At 46.6% G+C, this 19,310-nt stretch overlaps 1 protein-coding gene across 5 annotated transcripts; it reads right to left on the bottom strand.

Moving 5' to 3' along the window:
- Positions 1–2,099: 2,099 nt before the first annotated feature.
- Positions 2,100–16,596, bottom strand: METTL13 (methyltransferase 13, eEF1A N-terminus and K55). 5 transcript variants are annotated; one of them, XM_082386237.1, is made up of 8 exons: positions 16,058–16,588; positions 13,938–14,697; positions 12,457–12,656; positions 10,807–11,002; positions 7,759–7,926; positions 6,142–6,357; positions 3,792–3,923; positions 2,100–2,572 (listed from the first exon to the last, which is right to left on the bottom strand). In XM_082386237.1, exons 1-8 carry the CDS (start codon positions 16,208–16,210, stop codon positions 2,298–2,300), a joined length of 2,100 nt encoding a protein of 699 aa, XP_082242363.1. In that variant the 5' UTR covers positions 16,211–16,588; the 3' UTR covers positions 2,100–2,297. The 5 variants fall into 5 exon arrangements, with proteins under 5 accessions (XP_082242363.1, XP_082242364.1, XP_082242365.1 ...); XM_082386238.1 differs by lacking the exon at positions 7,759–7,926 and having other exon boundaries at positions 16,058–16,596; XM_082386239.1 differs by lacking the exon at positions 6,142–6,357 and having other exon boundaries at positions 16,058–16,592.
- Between the last annotated feature and the right edge of the window lie 2,714 nt (positions 16,597–19,310).

Raw genomic sequence — 19,310 nt, forward strand, 5'->3', positions numbered from 1 at the left:
TCTTCCCAGACCAGGGCTTGAACCCACGTCCCCTGCATTGGCAGGCGGATTCTTAACCACTGCACCACCAGGGAAGCCCTACACCTCAGTTTTTAAAAATATGAAATAAAATGAAATCCCCCACCCCCCCCAAAAAAGAAAAAGTTAATAGTTCTCCAGTAGGAAAGATAGTATACAGGCCAATGGCATTGCCTTGTACACACAAAACCCTTTCCTCACAAGTGAGCACACCGAGCAGTTAGACTAGGGTTTGAGTATAAAAGCCTGAATCGCCATGTGTCCTCGTAAACACAGTGGTCTCCATCAGCACAAACCTCTTTGTAGGAAATTAAGCTGAAAGCTGCCCAACTGTAATTTCTGCCCATTGGTCTTTCTTCAGCCTTTGGAGGCACGTGTGACCAACCTCACTCTTCTTACATACCCACAGTCTTTCAAAAATTTTAAGACAATTATCATCACCCCTGAGTGCCTCTTCCTACATCCAAAGGCTTCTCTCCAGTGAACCTAATTCCTTCAACTACTCCTCGTAAGGGACACAGTTGAGACCTTGTCAGCATTCTGGTAATTCTCTAGCTTGGCTATGCCACCACGTATGCTGTTTCAAAGTCTGCACAGCACTAGATCCTCCAACTCAGACCCGGTGCCTCTATAACCTATCCTAACACTGCATTATAAGTTAACAAATTAGAAAACAATGGAGGATTCCCAAGCTGAGGTCCTTGGGGTGCAGGGCATGCTAAGAGATAACCTTCCCTCTACACAGTTCCAGGGAAGGCCCTCCCCTGAAGAAGACCTAGTGTTTCTAATGGATACCATCTAAAATCATTACTCTGCACACACAGCCTTCTCCTCAACGGGCTGCAAATTTTGGAAGGATGACAACCTAGTTTTGAAATATGCTTCCCCTCAAGAGGTTAGAGTTCATTTTAAGGGTCTGCGGAGAGAGGCGATGGGGTGGTGGATTTTCCGTGGTGCTCCTCATTAAGTCAGCCTTGGCTTACTACTATTAGGAGAGGTGAAATTCCAGCCAATTTCCGAACTGCTGGCATAACAGTTTCAGTAGGTAAGATTGATACTTCTGGCCAAGTGAGATTTGGGGTTAGATGCAGTTTTGGTTTAACTATCCTTTATCTCAGATCAAATGAGACAGTGTATTGAATTACTTAGAAAAGTTCCTGGAACATGTTAATTTTTATCACTAATTCGTGGTTTTGGGCAATTCTTAGACATCTTTACTTCCACTACAGCTCTTTACAGTGGGTCTGGCATGTAGCTGCCACTCAGTAAATGTGAGTAAACCAATACTGGAGACTTCAGCCTGCTAAGTCTCTGACACATGCAGTCATGGGGCCAGTTACATCCACTCCCTCCACTGGAACAGAACAGATGGCTTAGCCTACGAGGAAAGTTGTTAAGCAGAGGAGTGGGTTAGCAGATTCTTAAAACTTGGGACCATTGGGCTTCCCTGGTGGCGCAGTGGTTGAGAATCCATCTGCCAAGGCAGGGGTCACGGGTTCGAGCCCTGGTCCAGGAAGATCTCACATGCCACGGAGCAACTGAGCCTGTGTGCCACAGCTACTGAGCCTACGCTCCAGAGCCCGCGAGCCACAACTACTGAGCCCATGTGCCACAACTACTGAAGCCCACACGCCTAGAGCCCGCGCTCTACAACAGGAGAAGCCACTGCAATGAGAAGCCCGCACACGGTAACGAAGAGTAGCCTCCGCTCGCCACAAGGAAGACCCAACACAGCCAAAAATAAAAAAAAAAAAAAAACAAAAAAACAAAAAAACTTGGGACCGTGTCAGCAGCTGTTCCATCTGTAGGGAGACAGCATAGATGTTCTCTTAAATGATCCTACTCTATTTATAGTCTTTTGGCACAGAATGTTCTGCTATCTCACTTGAGATTGTTCCTTTAGGACCAAGAGAAGGAGAAAGCAAAGCAAACCAGCAATCACATTTGATTGTCTCCAGTCCTAAGGAGCTTGGGGCATGCTTGTTAAGGCATCACACCTGATGGGGGCTCCAGCAGGGACTCCTACTCAAGGACACAGTAAAGGAAGCAAAGGCAATCAACCCAAGCAGTACTGAAGAAGACACGATGGAAAGGACTTTTTTATTTTCCCAGATCTTCACGCAACCTCACCAAGCTGGAGGTCGCATGCAGGTGAGTATGAAACTAAGAAAAATACAAGGCTTAAAAAGTATTGTGCATTATATTTCTTCAATCTCTGGTAGGCCAGGAGCCCAAGCTCAGTCTGGCAGGAAGCTGAGAGGACTGCCTGGTCCTGACAATCAAACAATCTTCACAGTTTTGAGCATGTCTGACAGGACGTACGTGTCATCCCAGCCCTTTCCAGGCTTCCTCAGGGTTTGCTCCAAGGCCTGGGCCATTTCCAGCAGCTCTCGCGTGGCAAGTTTCCGCTCAGGGTGCGGCTGACAGAACAGGATCTCGTTTACTTCACCCTCAATTCGCCGGACATATAGGAGGGGGAACACCACCTTGAGCCCAGCCAGCACTGAGTCCTTTAGCCCTAGGTCTCGGCACACGAGGTTGAGGATAAAGACACCTGTAGGGTGGGGAGGAAAGGGTCAGAATGACTGTGGTTCAGGGGACACGTTGGAGACAAGGTTCAGCTCTGAGGAATAGAGCCATTCCTGTCCCAGGGAGGCTGGTGGACCAAGGAACACACCTACAGCAGCAGTGACTTTGCAGAGAACACACAGCATACAAAGGCAGGAAGAGAAAAGCATGAGGGATGTGTGAACCATGAGAAAGCTTCAAGCTAACTTCTTGCTCTTTTGTGCTGCTAACAAATGTTACCATTCTCCTTGCTCCAGTTTCACAAAGGATTGCTTTGAGAAAGAAGTAATTAATACCCCCAAGTAAGAATGCAGCAATTCCACAGAGAGATTATGTTCTTGACATATATATCACATGCCTTCACTTGTGACAATTCAGGGTTCTAAATCAACTGTTCACCACAGTACCTCAGCCAAATCAAAATACCTGGGAGGCAGTGAACATAAGCATTAAGAGCTCCAGCTTTCAAGTCACAAGGATCAGGGTTGGAGCCTTAGCTCTTATCTTGTGTCACCTTGGCAAGTCTCTATCTCAGTTTCCTCATCTGAAAACAGGCTGCTATGAAGATGAAATCACATACTGCCCAGTCCAGGGCATGTGGGAAGAATTCAAATGGTCACTAGCACCACCATGCTGGTGGGGATGTGAATTGCTGCGACTACTTTGTAACTGTGTGGCAGCATCTACAAAAACTGAACATATGCATAATCTGTGATCCAGCAATTACAGCCCTACATCTATGCCCAACAGACCTGCACACACATTTCACCAAAAGGCATCTACTAGAACGTTAATGGCAACACTTCTTATAAAAGCCCCAAACAGGAAACAACCCAAATGCCAAAAGCAGAATGGAGAAATAAATTGTGTATCACCCAGTGTCAACACAACACAATGGGTGAATTTCACAAACATCATGCTGAGTGAAAGAAACAGAGAACATTCCGTATGGGCAAAACTAAGCTGTGCTGATAGAAGTGAAGATAGTGGTTATCCTTGAGAGGACAAGTTACTGAAAGGAGGTAAGAGGTGGACTTCTGGGGCACTGGAAATGTTCGGTGTTTGGTGCTGGTAAATGAATATGTTCAATTTGGGGAAACCGATCAAGGCACAAGGTACTTATGATACGTGCATTTTTCATTAAAAAGAAAAATGTCCTTAAAGGGCCCATCCCTTCTCCCTCCCCAACCTTCTGTTCTTCATACCTTCAGGAGTCAAGATGCTTTTGACCTTCTGCAGGAAAGGTTGGGCCACAAACGCTGGGGGTGGACAACTCATTCCCAGGGTTGGGTCCTTACTGTCCACATCAAACATTATGACATCGTAGTGAGGTCGTGCTGGGAAAGAGAAGCAAACGAGTCTCTGTCTCTGCTGGATACAATAACGCCATTTACATTCCTCCACCACATCTCCTCCGTGACCTGTGGTGGGCACAGGTGGCTAAGTCACAAGGATGACACGGAGGGTGTGGTCTGCTTATGAGGGCACTAGCGTCACAGTCCAGAGGAGGCATGTCATCAGCGTCCTGCTGTGAGTACTCCACGTCTACGATGGGGCCTGCATCTCATCTTCTTCCTCCACATCTTAAAGCCCTTTCCACACACACACATTACTGGGGTCCACTCTAGCAGGATTACTGCTTGGTTAAGGGTCCATCTATACCAGTGATTTTCAATCCTGACAGAACATTAGAGTCAAATGGGAAAATTCTGAAGATTCAGAGAACCTGGGCTCCACTCCTAATCAACAGAGTTAAAACCCTGGGGTGGCGAGGAACAGATGGGAGGGGAGATGCGAAGCCTCTGGTGTACTTTTCTTAAGCTCCCCAGGTGATTCAAAATATAGTCAGAGTTGAGAACCGTTGATCTAGACAAAACAGCTGAGCTGCCTCTGCTTTTAAGGGCTGACCCTGCAAATGGTAACTTTAACTTAACTCTGGAAACAGCATATGTTGCCTCCTAGGAGAAAATGTTCTCAAATTAAAGTTAGCATATCTTTTCTAGTTGCTTGAACAATTACTGGCTCAAGAAAGAATTGATTTCGCTCAATGGGTGAGAAAGAACTGACCATGAATCTGATCCACTCCTTACTATAATGTTAGTTTTTACAAGGGGTAGGCCTGCGATACTAATGATTTGTTTTGGGCAAACTTTGAGACAGTGCTAATGATTATTCAATAAATACATATTTACTTAGGACTACACATGTCCATCACTGTTCATAGCACAGACCTGATTTTGGTTTCTTCAAGAGCAGAACATGTTGGCTCATCAAAGTCCAAGGACAACCAAGGCCCACATTTGTGGCACTGAGCCCCCCAACAATCCGAAAGGTTGCTGTTAAGACGAAGGCCAGGGCTGTTCAAAACTGACTTGAGGTGATAACAACAGCAGCACATCATGGATTGAGTACCTACCACATGCCTGGCACTGTTTTCAGCGCTTCACATGTATCAGCCCTGGGCCCCCAGACTGGTCCCAGCCTCAGAGTGAACCTGTGAAACTCTGATAGAATTAAGTTCAGTTTGCAATTACATAAGACAGCATCTGTCCATCCCAGCACCAAAACACTTACCCCAGGCATCCTGTTTTGCCACACCCTTCCTGGAAGATACTCTAACCCAGCGAGAACCAGAGCATCTATTACAGAATGAGCAGACCGGGAAGGGTGTGTGGCCTGGGCTCCCCAGGTTCACGTAGGACTGAACCAACCTAACTGACTTCTCCCTGAGGGGCTCATGTTCTGCAAAGCATCAGTCATCAGAAGCCTATATATTAAGCTGCAGAAGGATCAGGGGAGCTATTGTAAAACATTAATATGCCTTTTGTCCAAGTCTGGGATACAAATTATTATAGCAAAATTGAGCCTTAATTCCAGTAGCAGCAGGGCTACTGGAATTCCCACTAACACCTGCATCATGGTTTAACCTCAGCACTATTGACATTTGGGCTAGATAATTCTTTATCATCAGTGGCTGTCCTGTGCATTGTAGGATGTTGAGCAGCCTCCTGGGTCTCTACCCACTAGATGCCAGAAACACCCGTACCTAATGGTTACAACAAAAAAGTGCCTGCGGACATTGTCCCTGAGGTTTAGAACCACTCATCTACATGAATGCTGTTTTGCTCTGTTTCTGGCTTCACCTCTAGCTGAAAGATTTACAAAACAACTTCCCAACACACACCCCCAACGTTTCTTCCCCTTTTCCTCACTCAGATACAGATTCTGGGTTTCTTGGGATGATGAGAAAGTGGCAAGGTTACAGGGTCAGAAGAGATTCAGAAGGGAAGCCCACTCGTTTGTTAGTGTCATTAGTGCAGGAAACGGTCTGTTTTGCTTGTTGCCACAGCCCAACCCCTAAGAGTACTGAGCATGTGGTGGACACTCTATATTTACTGAATAGCTGTCAACAAATGAATGAACAAACGAACTGGTGAAAGACTGGGATGATGCTGATGCTGCCCTCTCAGAGGTGAGTTCTAGAGGCTCCTGCAGGCCTGACGACCTGGGATCAATCCTCCCTCAACAACCCTCCAAATTCTCCAGTAGCAGTACCTTCTTCTTCTGCCAGGCTGCTAATATAGTCCAGGCCATCCGCGATGTGGACCTTCATACGGTCGCTCTGGGAGAAGCCAAACCACTGAGTGGCCACTTGCAACATGGAGGGGTCGATCTCCACAGCATCGATGCAGGACTTCGGGAAATGGTCGTGGACAAAAAGGGGGAGGCTGCCCCCACCCAGGCCTACCACCAACAATCCCAGTGGGGTCTCTGTAATAAAGAATAAAAGCATCGCTTTACCACCTGCTCACTGTAAAGCTTTGCACCACACTTGGGGAGGGCAAAAGAGGGAGTCAGATTGTTGGTGCTGCCCAGGGGACACAAGATTTAGTAGAGACCTGGCCTCCCTTGTCTCTTTCTAGAAACTCGGGAGTCAATTTAACATCTGAAAACTCAACCCTGGCCTCACAATCCTTCCTTTACTAGATCCAGAAGAATGAACCAGTGTATTATTATCATGGCCCCTTAAAGATCCCAAAGCACTCAGCTGACATTATAGCAATAACCCCCACCATAAGCATTACTAAACCCCTCTAGGAAACGGGAGGGACAATGGCCAACATCTGGTTTACGATCACAGGGAGTGTAGATGTGATGCCCTCTGCTCAGCTTTCAACTCAAAGGCCACACTGCCTTCTCAGACACAGCCACCAAGCAAGGGCCATCCACCCAAGTTCCAGAAACCACAGGAAAACAAAGGCCCAAATCCTACACACAAGCACAGAAAAACCACAGCAACCACAGGGGATGAAGGGAAGGTAAGAAACAAGAAAGAATCACCAAAAGGAGACAGACCCTGAGGATTAAATGGAAGAACTGAGACTCTAGGGACATACATCAACACCAAGATAGATCAAATGTACAGCGTGTTCCAATAAGACATACTTAGGGACTTTGGGTGAAGACAGTTACAAGAGTAGACAGACTTTGTTATAAAGCAGAAACTAACACACCATTGTAAAGCAATTATACTTCAATAAAGATGTTTAAAAAAAAAAAAAAGAGTAGACAGAATCATGGACATTTTTTGCTACTGTGGTCAGATCCAAACCTATTATTAGTGATAAGGCTATGACTGTACTATCTATACTATGGTTTTTCTTTTTAAAGTAGAAATTCAACATAGAATTGCATCTAGTACTCAAATAATGCATCACTGAAAAGCCAGAAATTCTCCTAAAGTGCACAGGTATATTTCTCCGGAGATGTGATTTTTAAATATTCCATCTGGTTACATGGGTAAATGCATGTGCAAAAATTCATCAAGCTGAACAACTTAAGATCTGTACACTTTACAGATCTCACTGAATGTATTTTACACACTAACTTTTTAAACTGAAGTATAGTTTATTTTACACTGATTTTTAAAATAAATGAAGAGGAAAAAAATTTAGGTATCAGCACATGTAGCTGTTTCAAACAATTTGAGTTTGAAGGAAAAGTTATTTGGATGTTCATGAATGTAGAAGATGGTTAGGAATAAGACAGACATGACTATATGTGCATCTGTTGGTCTATAATCATGGTTCTTAAACTGCAAGGCAGCTGACACTGATTACCTCCGTGATCTTACATGTTCCCTCCTGTGGAAGGCAGTGGCGACCCCCTCACCTAGGAGCAGCTCCGGGTTTCTCAGCAGGGCAAGGCCGGCAATCATGGCTTTGTGGTGTTCACAGCACAGGTAACTCTTATCAATGGCCTGCCCCGGGGCTGCAGGGGGGTCCTCTGGAGTATCAGCAGGCCGCTGCTTCTTCCTGTCTTTTTTCCGTTTCTTCTGGGCTAGATCACAGACAGAGATGAATAAAGTCACATGCGTGGTACACTACTCCTTGGAAAGTAAGGCACACCAGCAGCAGTGTGCTGCGACTGGTTTGATGAGACTTGAGAACCCAATTGTGAAATATGCAGACATTTTGTGAACTGGTTGACATGTTGGTGGCTTGAAATCTGGCCATGGTGGCCATTTTTATGCCACAGAAATTGGCAACAGTGCATATCATGGCTTTTTTCCCCAAAGAGATGGTTGTTAAACATTTAACATACACCAGAGAGTCAGAAAAGGGAAGTGGCAAAGAAACACCCCAAAACTCAGAACACTGGGAAAACTCAAGTGAGGAGTACTAGTACCTCTCCTCTGGGAAATATAAAGCCACTAACAGGTGAGAAGTTTATTCATCAGTTCTTTTAGGGGAAAAAGGACTCAGTTTCCAACTACCTCCTCTATGCCAATTACTATACTAGGACTTTTACTCTTGTAGCTTTGAAACAATCCTATATCAATGCTCTTATTCCAATTCTTGGCAGATGGAAAAACTGAAGATCTGAAGAGTTATTAATTAGGCCCAAATCAGTAGGCAATGCAGCCAGGATTTGAACCTGGGACTACCTGTCTGCAGCAGCTATCATCTTTCTACTACATCACACAGACAGTAATTCATACCACCCCACTGGACAAGGACATCACAAATGTTCACAGAAGGGGGGAAATCATACAAAAGGCCCCTCTACTCTCCCTCTACCTACTCCCTCAACTGCTCCAGGATAGAGTGAACAGATGGCTCTGGGGTTTTCCTAGGGACCAGCTGTACCGTTGGGCACTGAAGTGTAAGTGGCAGTGTGCTTTTCAGAGATGTTAAGTTGCTTTTTAACACATTCTCCTCTTTGCTCACCAATACTTCCATGAGGGAAATCATTCCCATAAGAATTAAGTGATAGGGGCTTCCCTGGTGGCGCAGTGGTTGAGAATCTGCCTGCCAATGCAGGGGATACAGGTTCGAGCCCTGGTCTGGGAAGATCCCACATGCCGCGGGGCAACTAGGCCCGTGAGCCACAGTTACTGAGCCTGCGCGTCTGGAGCCTGTGCTCTGCAACAAGAGAGGCCGTGGTAATGAGAGGCCCGCGCACCGCGATGAAGAGTGGCCCCCACTTGCCGCAACTAGAGAAAGCCCTCGCACAGAAACGAAGACCCAACACAGCCATAAAAAAATAAAAAATAAAATAAATTAAAAAAAAAAAAAAGTTAAAAAAAAAAAAAAAAGGAATTAAGTGATACTAAGAAGTCTTGACAACAGTGGGGAAAAAACCCAAAACCCAAATCGGAGGGCAAAACGTTCTTTGAAGCACTTTTACTGAGCTTTCAGTGAGATGAAACTGAACCAACCTGCAGCCCAAGTGACCCAATGACAGCACAGGAACCCAACAAATATGGGTGCACATGACCAGGGGACACCCCTCAAGAGGAGACCATCCTGCTGAGAATAACCTGATCCTGAGCTGTGGGCAAACCCATGACCTCATGAGGTTCTGAATTCTCTCTTTTTGCCCTCCTTCCAGATGGCCTTGCCAACAGGACAGCATCATCAGGCAAAGGGAACGACCGGCAATCAGGAGAGCCAATTTCAGATTCCAAGCCTGACTCTCTGTGCCTCTAAAGGGAAGTTATACTGGAGAAGGGGTGGGGAAGAACATTTTTCTACTCTATACGTGTGATCTGTGATTGATTACAATGAGTAAGTATTACTTTTATAATACAAACATATAATGCCCCGAGAAAATAAACAAACGATTGCTCTCCCCATTAGTGGGTGTTTCTGAGCAGCACGTGGGAGACGACTTAAAAGAGAACATGGTGGGGGGCTTCCCTGGTGGTGCAGTGGTTAAGAATCCGCCTGCCAATGCAGGGGACACGGGTTTGATCCCTGGTCCGGGAAGATCCCACATGCTGCGGAGCAACTAAGCCCGTGCGCCACAACTACTGAGCCTGCGCTCTAGAGCCCGCGAGCCACAACTATTGAAGCCCACGCACCTAGAGCCCGTGCTCTGCAACGAGAGGCCACCGCAATGAGAAGCCCGGGCACCACAACAAAGAGTAGTCCCCGCTCGCCACAGCTAGAGAAAGCCCATGCACAGCAACGAAGACCCGACGCAGCCAAATATTAATTAATTAATTAATTAATTTTTTAAAAAAGAGAGAACATGGTAGAGATCTACCCTGTCAAAGCCTGTAGCCATGGGCCACTTGTGGCCATTTAAACTTAAATGTCAGTTCATCAGAATTAAGAACTTACATCAGAAAAAAGATTAAAGATTCAGTTCCTTAGTCACACCGGCCATGTTCCTAGTGCTCGGTAGCCACATATGGTTCATGGCTGCCACCCTGGGCAGCTAACTGGGTATTAAACATTTCCTTCACTGCAGAAAGTTCTACCAGACTAGGTGACCTCCAGGGCACCCACCAACTGTACAACCCTCTAAAACAGGTGCTAGGAGGTGGCCCCATGGACGAGGGCAGGCCTACTGAATTAATATTACGGAATTAATATACAGACGTATATGGAGCAACTTGTAAAACACGTGGTCTTTGAACTGCAGGCATTAAAGTGATTATCACATTTGTCTTGATAAACCACCACCCCTGCTCCTTATCACTGCAGAGTCAGGCTTTGCTCAAGAACAGAACATTGACCTCCCTTCTGTTCATCGCCACTCACACCCTAAGAGCCCAGATGATAAGAGGACAACCCACAGAGCCGTGTGCCTCTGGTCACAGGTATCCGGGTCTGTCCTACAGCTCCGCCAAGCTCCCAGGTCTTTCTGACCACCCCAAATTGTCCATACCACGTCCACGTGGGCCCCACCACTGTGCCCACGACGCCTCACCTCTGTGAGACACATCCTTCAGCAGCCTGGCTTCTGACTGCACCACGTTCCTGTTGCTGAGGAAGATCAGCCGCCGAAAGTAGCGCTTGTCATCCCCCTGCACATCCTCGATGACGTAGTCGCCACTCAAAGGGCTGCAGTCTTGGTGCTGAACAGTCCGGACCCCGATGTCCCCACCCACAGACAGGAAGGGTACCTGAAGGAACAGCAGAGATGTGGTGAAAACACCAGCTCAACTGAGAAATACGAGAAATTATAATCCCTTCCCTTTGTGTGTATGTGAAGAATCCCCGCACCACGGTTCTGAGCAGCAACAACTCCGAAGATTTGCCATTTTGTTAAAGTACTCTTCTGGGGCACTTGACTAGATCTCAAAAGGTTTAACTGACCTTTCTCTTTCTGAAAACCAACTGAACAACTAAAGATTCCCCAAACCATTCGTGAAATGCAGTTGGTTCTCCACAAGAAAAATATGAGTTTCTCAACAGTAATCCTTAAAAGGACTTTCAATAGTCCAAGACAATGAAAGCTAAAAGGAAGCCTCACAAAGGGACTAGAGTCATGAGAGAAGGAATCTGAATAGGGATAAAGATATCAAAATCCATGGGGAAAGCAACCACTCCAAATTTGGTGAAGTGTCTCCCTTCCCCCAGTTATTCTCAACTTTTTTCTGCATTCTTCTAAACAGAAGAAAAAATTAGGAGGAAAAAATACATTTTTCCCCTAAACTTTTCCATTCCCTTCCCAATCTTCACATTTATTTCTTTTTAAAGACTTAGAAGAGTATTTAATAATCATGAGGGACTCCTGACTTTGCGGAGATGTAGGCACTGTTGAGAGAAATTCACAAATGAACCTCCCCACAGGATCTGGGTCTCTCTGAGGGGACACCAACCCCAAAGTCTTCCAGAAAGCATCAAATACATATTCATCTGTAAGCACAAGTCAGCCTAGTGGGCAGAGCCACAGGCTGGGAACCCAGGAGCCTGGGTTCTTCTTTTCAGTTCTGTTACTACAGCATCAAGCTTCCAGGTACCTTGTCTTTCCCATCTATCAAGAAGGATAAACTCCCTTCTATAAAGTCCTTGCAATAAAGTCACCTATCAATTACCCTCTCTTGTGACCAGGATAGTACAAGAAAGATAGCGTCAAATGATAATACCATATCACCATTTTGGCAAAAACCTTCAGTTTCCTTCCCAGTGGAACATCAGACCAGGAATGTTAATATCCTGAAAATTAAGCTGAGCTCTTTTGGCCCTTTCCCATTCTACCTCACATAATGATGGTTCTAAAAAGCAAAATGGCCAAGGAAATCCTGCACAAAGTGAGTTAGGAGAAATACAGCCTGAGTAAGCTGCAGTGTGAAGAGCTGCAGCTTGCAAGGTGGAGAGCACTTCCTTCATGCCATCCGAGTGGCCCCACAGGCACAGATGCTACTGGGGGTCTCAACAAGGGCAACCGCTCACCTTCCACTCACTGCCTGGAACATAACTTCTGCTCACTTAGCTCTTAGCTGCTGACATGCCCTCCAGGAACAGACTAGGGTCACAGACCCTAGTCCTAGCTTCTGCCAAGATACCTCTGCCTTCCTGGCTACTAATATGACTTCCCCAGAGACCCTGAAGGCTGCTACCAAAGCTTTGTTACCTGCTGCTGGGCGGGCATCCCGGCCGGGGCCAGCTCCATGACTCTGGCCGACAGCTCGGCCTGGATGCTGTCCATGCCTTCGTACTGCTGACCTCGGTGAAGGGCCACTGTGATCAGCCTCCTGAAGCCCGCACTGGCTGCCAGCTGCTTCCGGCCCTCCTCCATGCCAAAGAGCCACTCGGTCTCCCGACCCTGGGGGACTGGAAAGAGGCATTTGTTGACAGGGAGTCCTGGGAAAAGTTCAAGCCCACAACCAATATGCCCCACGTGGCAGAGAGCCAGCCCCTACCCCAAGCCCAGCAACCCTTCCAACTGTGACCTACTGAGGGGCTATCAATCCCCAGTCAACAATGTCCACAGCAAAGCTGCCATCAGACCCATGGCAGGACCCAGCGTGGAAAAGAAGTGTGAGCGTGTATGTAAGGGGAGGGAGGCAAGTACCTAGTGCAAGAAAAATAGCAATAATGCTAACACTTCTTACATGCCAGGCATTATTCCAAGCAGTTTACAAACAGAAACTAATCAAATCCTCACAATAGCCCAAGATGCAGGGAGTATTATTATTATTCCCATTTTATAAATGAGGAAATTAAGACACAGAAGTTACATTATTTGCCCAAGTTCACACAGCTCGTAACTGGCGAAGCTAGGGCTCAACCCCAGGCAGTCCAGCCCCAGACTCCATGCTCGTATCCGCTGTGCTATTAGTTCTCACAGGTGCACAGTTAGGATAAGGAAATACTTGGAAAAATGGATTCGATGTCAGGAAACAAATTACCAGCATGATGTATCACCACCTCACGTTTGTCTAGAATATTCTACTTTTGAGAGCATTTCCTCATACTATCTCTTTTGATCATTACTAAGGTGAATCTGGTATCATTTACCCCTTTCAATAATAACACTAACATTTGTAAAACTTATCATGTGCCAGGCACCATTCAAAGAGCTTTTACACTCCTCACAATTACACAGTTAAGATCTCACTTTATAGATGAAGAAACTGAGGCACAGAAAGAACACTAACTTGTCCAATACCACCAGGAAGTGACTGAGCCAGGACTGGAAACTAAATAGTCTGGTTCCAGAGCTCACTTTTTTAGCTACTACTCTGTACTGTCTCTGAATTCAGCAGAGACGCACAGAAACTTCCCCAGGTCACACAGCTTACAGGCTACAAGGCTGGGACTCCCGTTGCTTCCACTACTCCTTGTTACAAAGTGACTAACATCTCTACAAATGCGTGACCTGCCTAAATGCATCTATATTACTTCAAGCCTTTGCAATGGAAGATGAGAAGAAATAAACCTCAAATCCAAGCAGGCAGCTCCCCCTTCCTCATGCCCTGGCCAGTCTAACCTCTTCAAGCACCGCCCCCTGCAAGATAAAACCAGCCAAGGCATACCCATCCACCAAAGCCCCAGCCCCAGCCCCTGTAAGCCAGCCCCCTCCAGGGAAGAGAGGGAGCAATCCCAACTCACTGATGAAAATGGCAAAATGACTGTCCCGCGATGGTTTCACAGTGGGGCTGTCCACCACGTGGAGGGTGTAGCGTGGCTCCCCCGTGTCCCCACTGCACAAGTCCAGAGACACATTCCCCAGCCCGGCCTTGCGGTACAGCTGGCTGCACAGCCAGACATACTGCTGCCGCTCCCGCACCGCCTCAGCCAGCCGCTCGGCACTCTCCAGCCGCACAGGCTTGCCCTGCTCCTGAGCACACAGCTCAAAGATCTGAAGGGCAGAGCCAGGGACCGGCCTGAACTTGGTCATGATGAAGGCAAAGACAGGCAAGGAGAACCGAGGCTCTGCTTCCAACAGCTGGTCTTGGCTGTTGGCCACCTGGTGCACCCTCACCATCCACCCCTCCCGAGAGAAGTGACCCACTGCTTTCTTCAGGACGTGAGCCTGAGCCAGGGAGATGCAGAGGTAGCGACCGCCCACCTGCAGGACACGGCCAACCTCAGCCAGCATCCTGTCCACCTGCTGCAGGGTCTTCTCCTCCTCATCTGTCAGGACGGCGTCCAGGGTGCCCTTGTCCAACACCACCTGGAATGAGGCATCGGGAAACTCCATCTGTGTCATGTCCATCTTCAAGAAGCTCATCTGGGGCCGTCGGCTGGCATTGCGTTCCTTCATTTGCTTGATGACGACCTCACTGATGTCAATGTTCACTATATCCTGATAGCCCACATCATACAGCTGCTCGCTTAGCTCTGAGTTACCACACCCAATCACCAGCACCTAGGGGGAAAGAAAACAAGATGGAGGTGATCAAGGCAAAGGAATGAGCTTCAGACACTTCAAGGAATCAAGTCTCACCCTGGCTGCTGTATGTCTTCAGAGGGCAAAGATGCTATGCCATGAGAAAGCACCACTACAAAGTTGATTCTAGGCTCCATCTTGAAACACCACTGGTTAGAAGAACTCACTAGTAACAAACCACATTCCGCTATAACAATGCAAGTTATGCAGAAACAAACTAACCGGCGTTGTTCTTTTCTCTGAATCAAGCGTTTATTAATCAATTGCAGGAACAAACTAATCATGGTTGTTCTTTTCTCTGAATCAAGAATTTATTATTCAAGAATTGATAGGAAGTCACAGAATCCAAATACAGTAGTTATAACTGAAATCTCCTATTTGTTTTACTGTTGAAAACCTAGGTCTGGCATAATCCTATTCCACTCATGCCTTTGGCTCCAACTCATGATATTGTGCTATTTTCTGAAGCCAAACTTAAAACACAGGTTGTTGCCTCCCTCTCTGTGGAGGAATCTCCCATTGATCCTTCAAAATTCTGCCCTGATGTCACCATCTCTGGAAAAGCATTGTACAATGACAAGTGCATAAGCTTTGGAGCTAGGTGGATCTAAGTTTAAATCCCCACACGACCACTTACTACATGTATGATCTTGGGCAAGAAACTGGCTCTCAGAGCCTCAGTTTCCTCATCTGTAGAGTTCGTGTATTACCACTCACCTCAAGGTTTATCATGAGAACTCAGTGACTGAGCAAACACACACACACACACACAGCACCCAGCATAAGGTTTGGCTCTGAAAGCTTCCTCCTCCAATCTTCGTTTTCTACCCTTCTTCCTTCCCTACTTCCACCTCTATCAAACCTCCTATTACTGTACTTGGCACTTTTCACTTCTGGAATGTGCCCAGGATTTATATCTTAATGCTTGTGTGGCTTAAGGGCTGAACACAGTGCCTGAAAGTCAGTGGGCCCACAACAACTATTTGTTAACAGATTCATTTATCAGTAAAGCCACGGGTGCTGCCAGCTCCACGGGGATGCACAGTGACAGAAAAGCACACTTCCCTCACTAGGAGGAGATGTCTAGCTTGCACTACTAAAGAAGTCATTCTTCCAGTGAGGTTATTAATTCAAGAATGATCTGGGGGTGGAAGCTCTGTTATCTGAAAACCTTTAAAAGGATACTTTGTAATTACCTTTTAGCTAGAATGTTGTATGGAATCCTGAAAACATGGGCCCGTTTAGGGCCCCCACGCCTGTCACCGTCTACCAAATGCAGGATTTCTGTTATCAGTTCCTACCTTCCAGGGCACACACAGGGCTGCCCGGCCGCGCTTACCTTTTCCCTGGGCTTGATATACTTGTGCAGCAACCCGCACAGTTCCAGGTAGGTTCCATACCACTCGAAAGCTTTCTTTCCCCGCTGCTGGAAGAACTTCTCCCAATAGTCAATGGAGCCAAACTCCTTAGGGCTTTTAGGTAAGAGATCCATATTCCCACTGCTCGAGCTGCGTCTTCAAGACTCTCCTACTCCCTGTGCGGTACCATCCGAGGGGTTTCCCCACGCGCTGGTTCTGGGACACCGCAGCGGGAATTCTTACAACGGACAAACAGCCACATTGACTTGTCCCCCACTCAAAACCCAAAGGGATGACCTTTACACGCCCGCCGCACACGCAAGGCACTGAACCTAATAAACGCTCACCCCCTGTTCCACCCCAAACCCCCAGACCCATGTGGGGAGGCCCTCACACTTCTTCAGAGCTCGGTTTCAGAATCGGCAATCATATCCGGGTGCGAGGCTTCGCGATTGGTTGGCTGCCCAGCCCATCGCAGCAGTTCATTGGTCAGTGATTTTCGTCCTGGCACGTCATTGGCTGCAACGCGCTCGCCTCACGCCGGCGGCTTCTTCGCAGGCGCCGCGCTTTAATTTACGTGAGCCGGAGCGGCGCGGGGCGGGGCCACGGGCCGGAGGCAGGGCGGGAGCCGGGGTGTCCCGGTCTCAGGCTTGCGTCGGAGCACCGAGCGGGGGCAGCCTTCTCAGCTCTGGGCTTTCCAGCCTTGGAAGAGAGCTCCCGGGTCCCAGGCTGTTTGTTCCTTTCGTCTCTGAGCTCCCATTCTGATCACGAGACACATAAGGGCTGAGCGCTGACGGCGGTGGGCACACTGGAGGAGGGGGGCCTCGGAAAAGAAAAACTTGTAGATTAGAAGGAAGTGAGGCAAGGGATGAGTAGAGCCAGTGCATAGCAGAAGAAAACTGCCCAACCCAGCTGTATCTTCTGCATCTCCCGCCCCACCCCTGCGTTACTTTAACCACTTTACTTGTACAATTCAGGTTTAATTTGGAGGAAAGTAGCACTTGGCTGTGCTCAGCTTGCAGGATCTTAGTTTCCCAAACAGGGATTGAAGCTGGTGCCCCAGCAGTGAGAGCGCCTAGTCCTAACCAGTGGACTGCCAGAGAATTCCCAGGGTTTCACTATTAATAATGTAACAACATGGAAATTCAGGGGAAAAGAATAACAATCAGTTATTCAGAAGTGCGTCCTCTCCCTCTTTCTCCTTCCCTCAAAGCACAGTGCACAAAACTTAAGGCTCATTTTGGTAATTGGCCTCCTCAGGTTGTCATTCGGATGTCATCTAAAAGTAGTTACTTGGGACTTCCCTGGTGGCGCAGTGGTTAAGAATCCGTCTGCCAATGCAGGGGAGACAGGTTCGAGCCCTGGTCCCGGAAGATCCCACATGCCGAGGAGCAGCTAAACCTGTGCGCCACGACTACTGAGCCTGCATGCTGCAACTACTAAAGCCGGAGGGCCTAGAGCCTGTGCTCTGCAGCAAGAGAAAAGCCAGTGCAATGAGAAGCCGGTGCACCGCAGCGAAGAGTAGCCCCGGCTCACCGCAACTAGAGAAAGCCCGCGTGCAGCAACGAAGACCCAATGCAGCCAAAAATAAATAAATAAATAAAATAAAAAACCATTAAAAGTAGTTACTACAGCTTATTTTATGTATTTAATGAACGTACTATGTTTTTAGATGCTCATCTTATCCAAACACCCTAAGGAAGTTCCTGTGAATGGCACTGTTTTAAAATATGTGCATCATTGGGCTTTTCACAGCATTATAAACTGCAGGAGGAATTTACAGACTGAGGATGTTATGGGCTCTTTCCAGATTCTTGGACAGCAATACCATAGAAATGAATATCACCTCCGCAAGACTCTTAGGCAAGCAAAGCTTTTTATTTAAAGAGATAGCTTGAACATAAGAAGGATGGCGCAAAAAAAAAAAAAAAAAAGCACCAGCTCTCAGAATAGAAGGGGCAAGTTGATTTTACAGTAAGCCCCCTCCATACGAAGGAGTTCCATTCTGAGAACGCGTTTGTAAGTCCAATTTGTTCGTTTAAGTCCAACAAAGTTAGCCTAGGTACCGAACTAATGCAATCAGCTATATAGTACTTACTGTAACAGGTTTATAATACTTTTCACACAAATGATACATTAAAAAACAAACAAAAATAAAGAAAACATTTTTAATCTTATAGTACAGTACCTTGAAAAGTACAGTAGTACAGTACAACAGCTGTCATACAGGGGCTGGCATCGAGTGAACAGGCAAGAAGATTTACTGACTGGAGGAGGTGGGAGGTGGTAGAGCTGAAGGATCGTCAGCAATAGGAGATGGAGGGAAAGCTGCAATTTCACTCATAGCTGACGTTGATGGAACGCACGTTTGCGTCTCTGAAAGTTCGCAACTTGAAGGTTTGTATGTAGTGGACCTACTGTATAACAAAACGGAGGGTTTGTCTCATGATCACTGATAATTTTCAGGAATAATCAAACGTCTTTGATCAGCAACAGGTGGCTCCATGGTGGCTATCAGGAATAGAGTGCTTCTCCGAGGAGAAAGAAATGCATGAGAATTTTCTGTAAGAAAGCACAGGAATAGATATGGTTAAAATTTATAGTTGAGCTTCTTGTCTTGTGGCAACTACGTATACTCCTTAGTGTAACAGAGATAAAGTTAATTTTTTATTCCTTCAAGCCTGGTTTTTGTCTTTGGGACGCAGGCCCTCTGGGCCTTTGTTCTTTAGCTTGCAAGTTCTGTTTGCCCAAGGCGGTTCCCTGGTCCTTTTCCAAAATGGCTGTGCTCTTGTCATCCTGTCTGAAGGAAGGCAGGTAGGCTTGGAATTGAGCTTCTGTAGTCTGGGCTATTTTAGACCTCACTGGCATAGATAGCCAAGCACACTCTCTTACTAGTTAAATCGATTAAACTGAACTTGAACTTTGGTTTAAAACAGTAGTTCTCAAACTTTGGCATGCATCAGAATCACCTGGAAGACTTATAAAAACACAGATTGCTGAGCTCTAGCCCCAGAGTTTCTGATTCACCAGGTCTATAGTGAAGCCCAAGGATTTGCATTTCTAACAAGTTCCCTGGTGATAACAACGATGTTGGCCCAGGGACCACACTTTGAGAATTACTGTTTTAAAATATAATTAAGAGATAAGCCAAAATGGATATGGTTCCAACTCCACAATTTTAAAAGGTTAATCTAAAAGCCCTCTACAAGAACCTCAAAGAAAATCTATTTTCAT

The sequence above is a fragment of the Balaenoptera borealis genome (genome assembly GCF_965194805.1).
Source record: "Balaenoptera borealis genome assembly, chromosome: 1".
Classification (NCBI taxonomy): Eukaryota; Metazoa; Chordata; class Mammalia; order Artiodactyla; family Balaenopteridae; genus Balaenoptera; species Balaenoptera borealis.

Bases quoted from the DNA above. Each gene is read 5' to 3' on its own strand.
- METTL13 (XM_082386237.1), bottom strand. From the start codon at position 16,210: ATGGATCTCTTACCTAAAAGCCCTAAGGAGTTTGGCTCCATTGACTAT. The intron at 12,657-13,937 runs GTGAGTTGGGAT...GCCTCTTTCCAG, and splicing joins TCATTTTGCCATTTTCATCA to TCCCCCAGGGTCGGGAGACC. The intron at 6,358-7,758 runs GTGAGGGGGTCG...TCTTTATTACAG, and splicing joins AAACCCGGAGCTGCTCCTAG to AGACCCCACTGGGATTGTTG.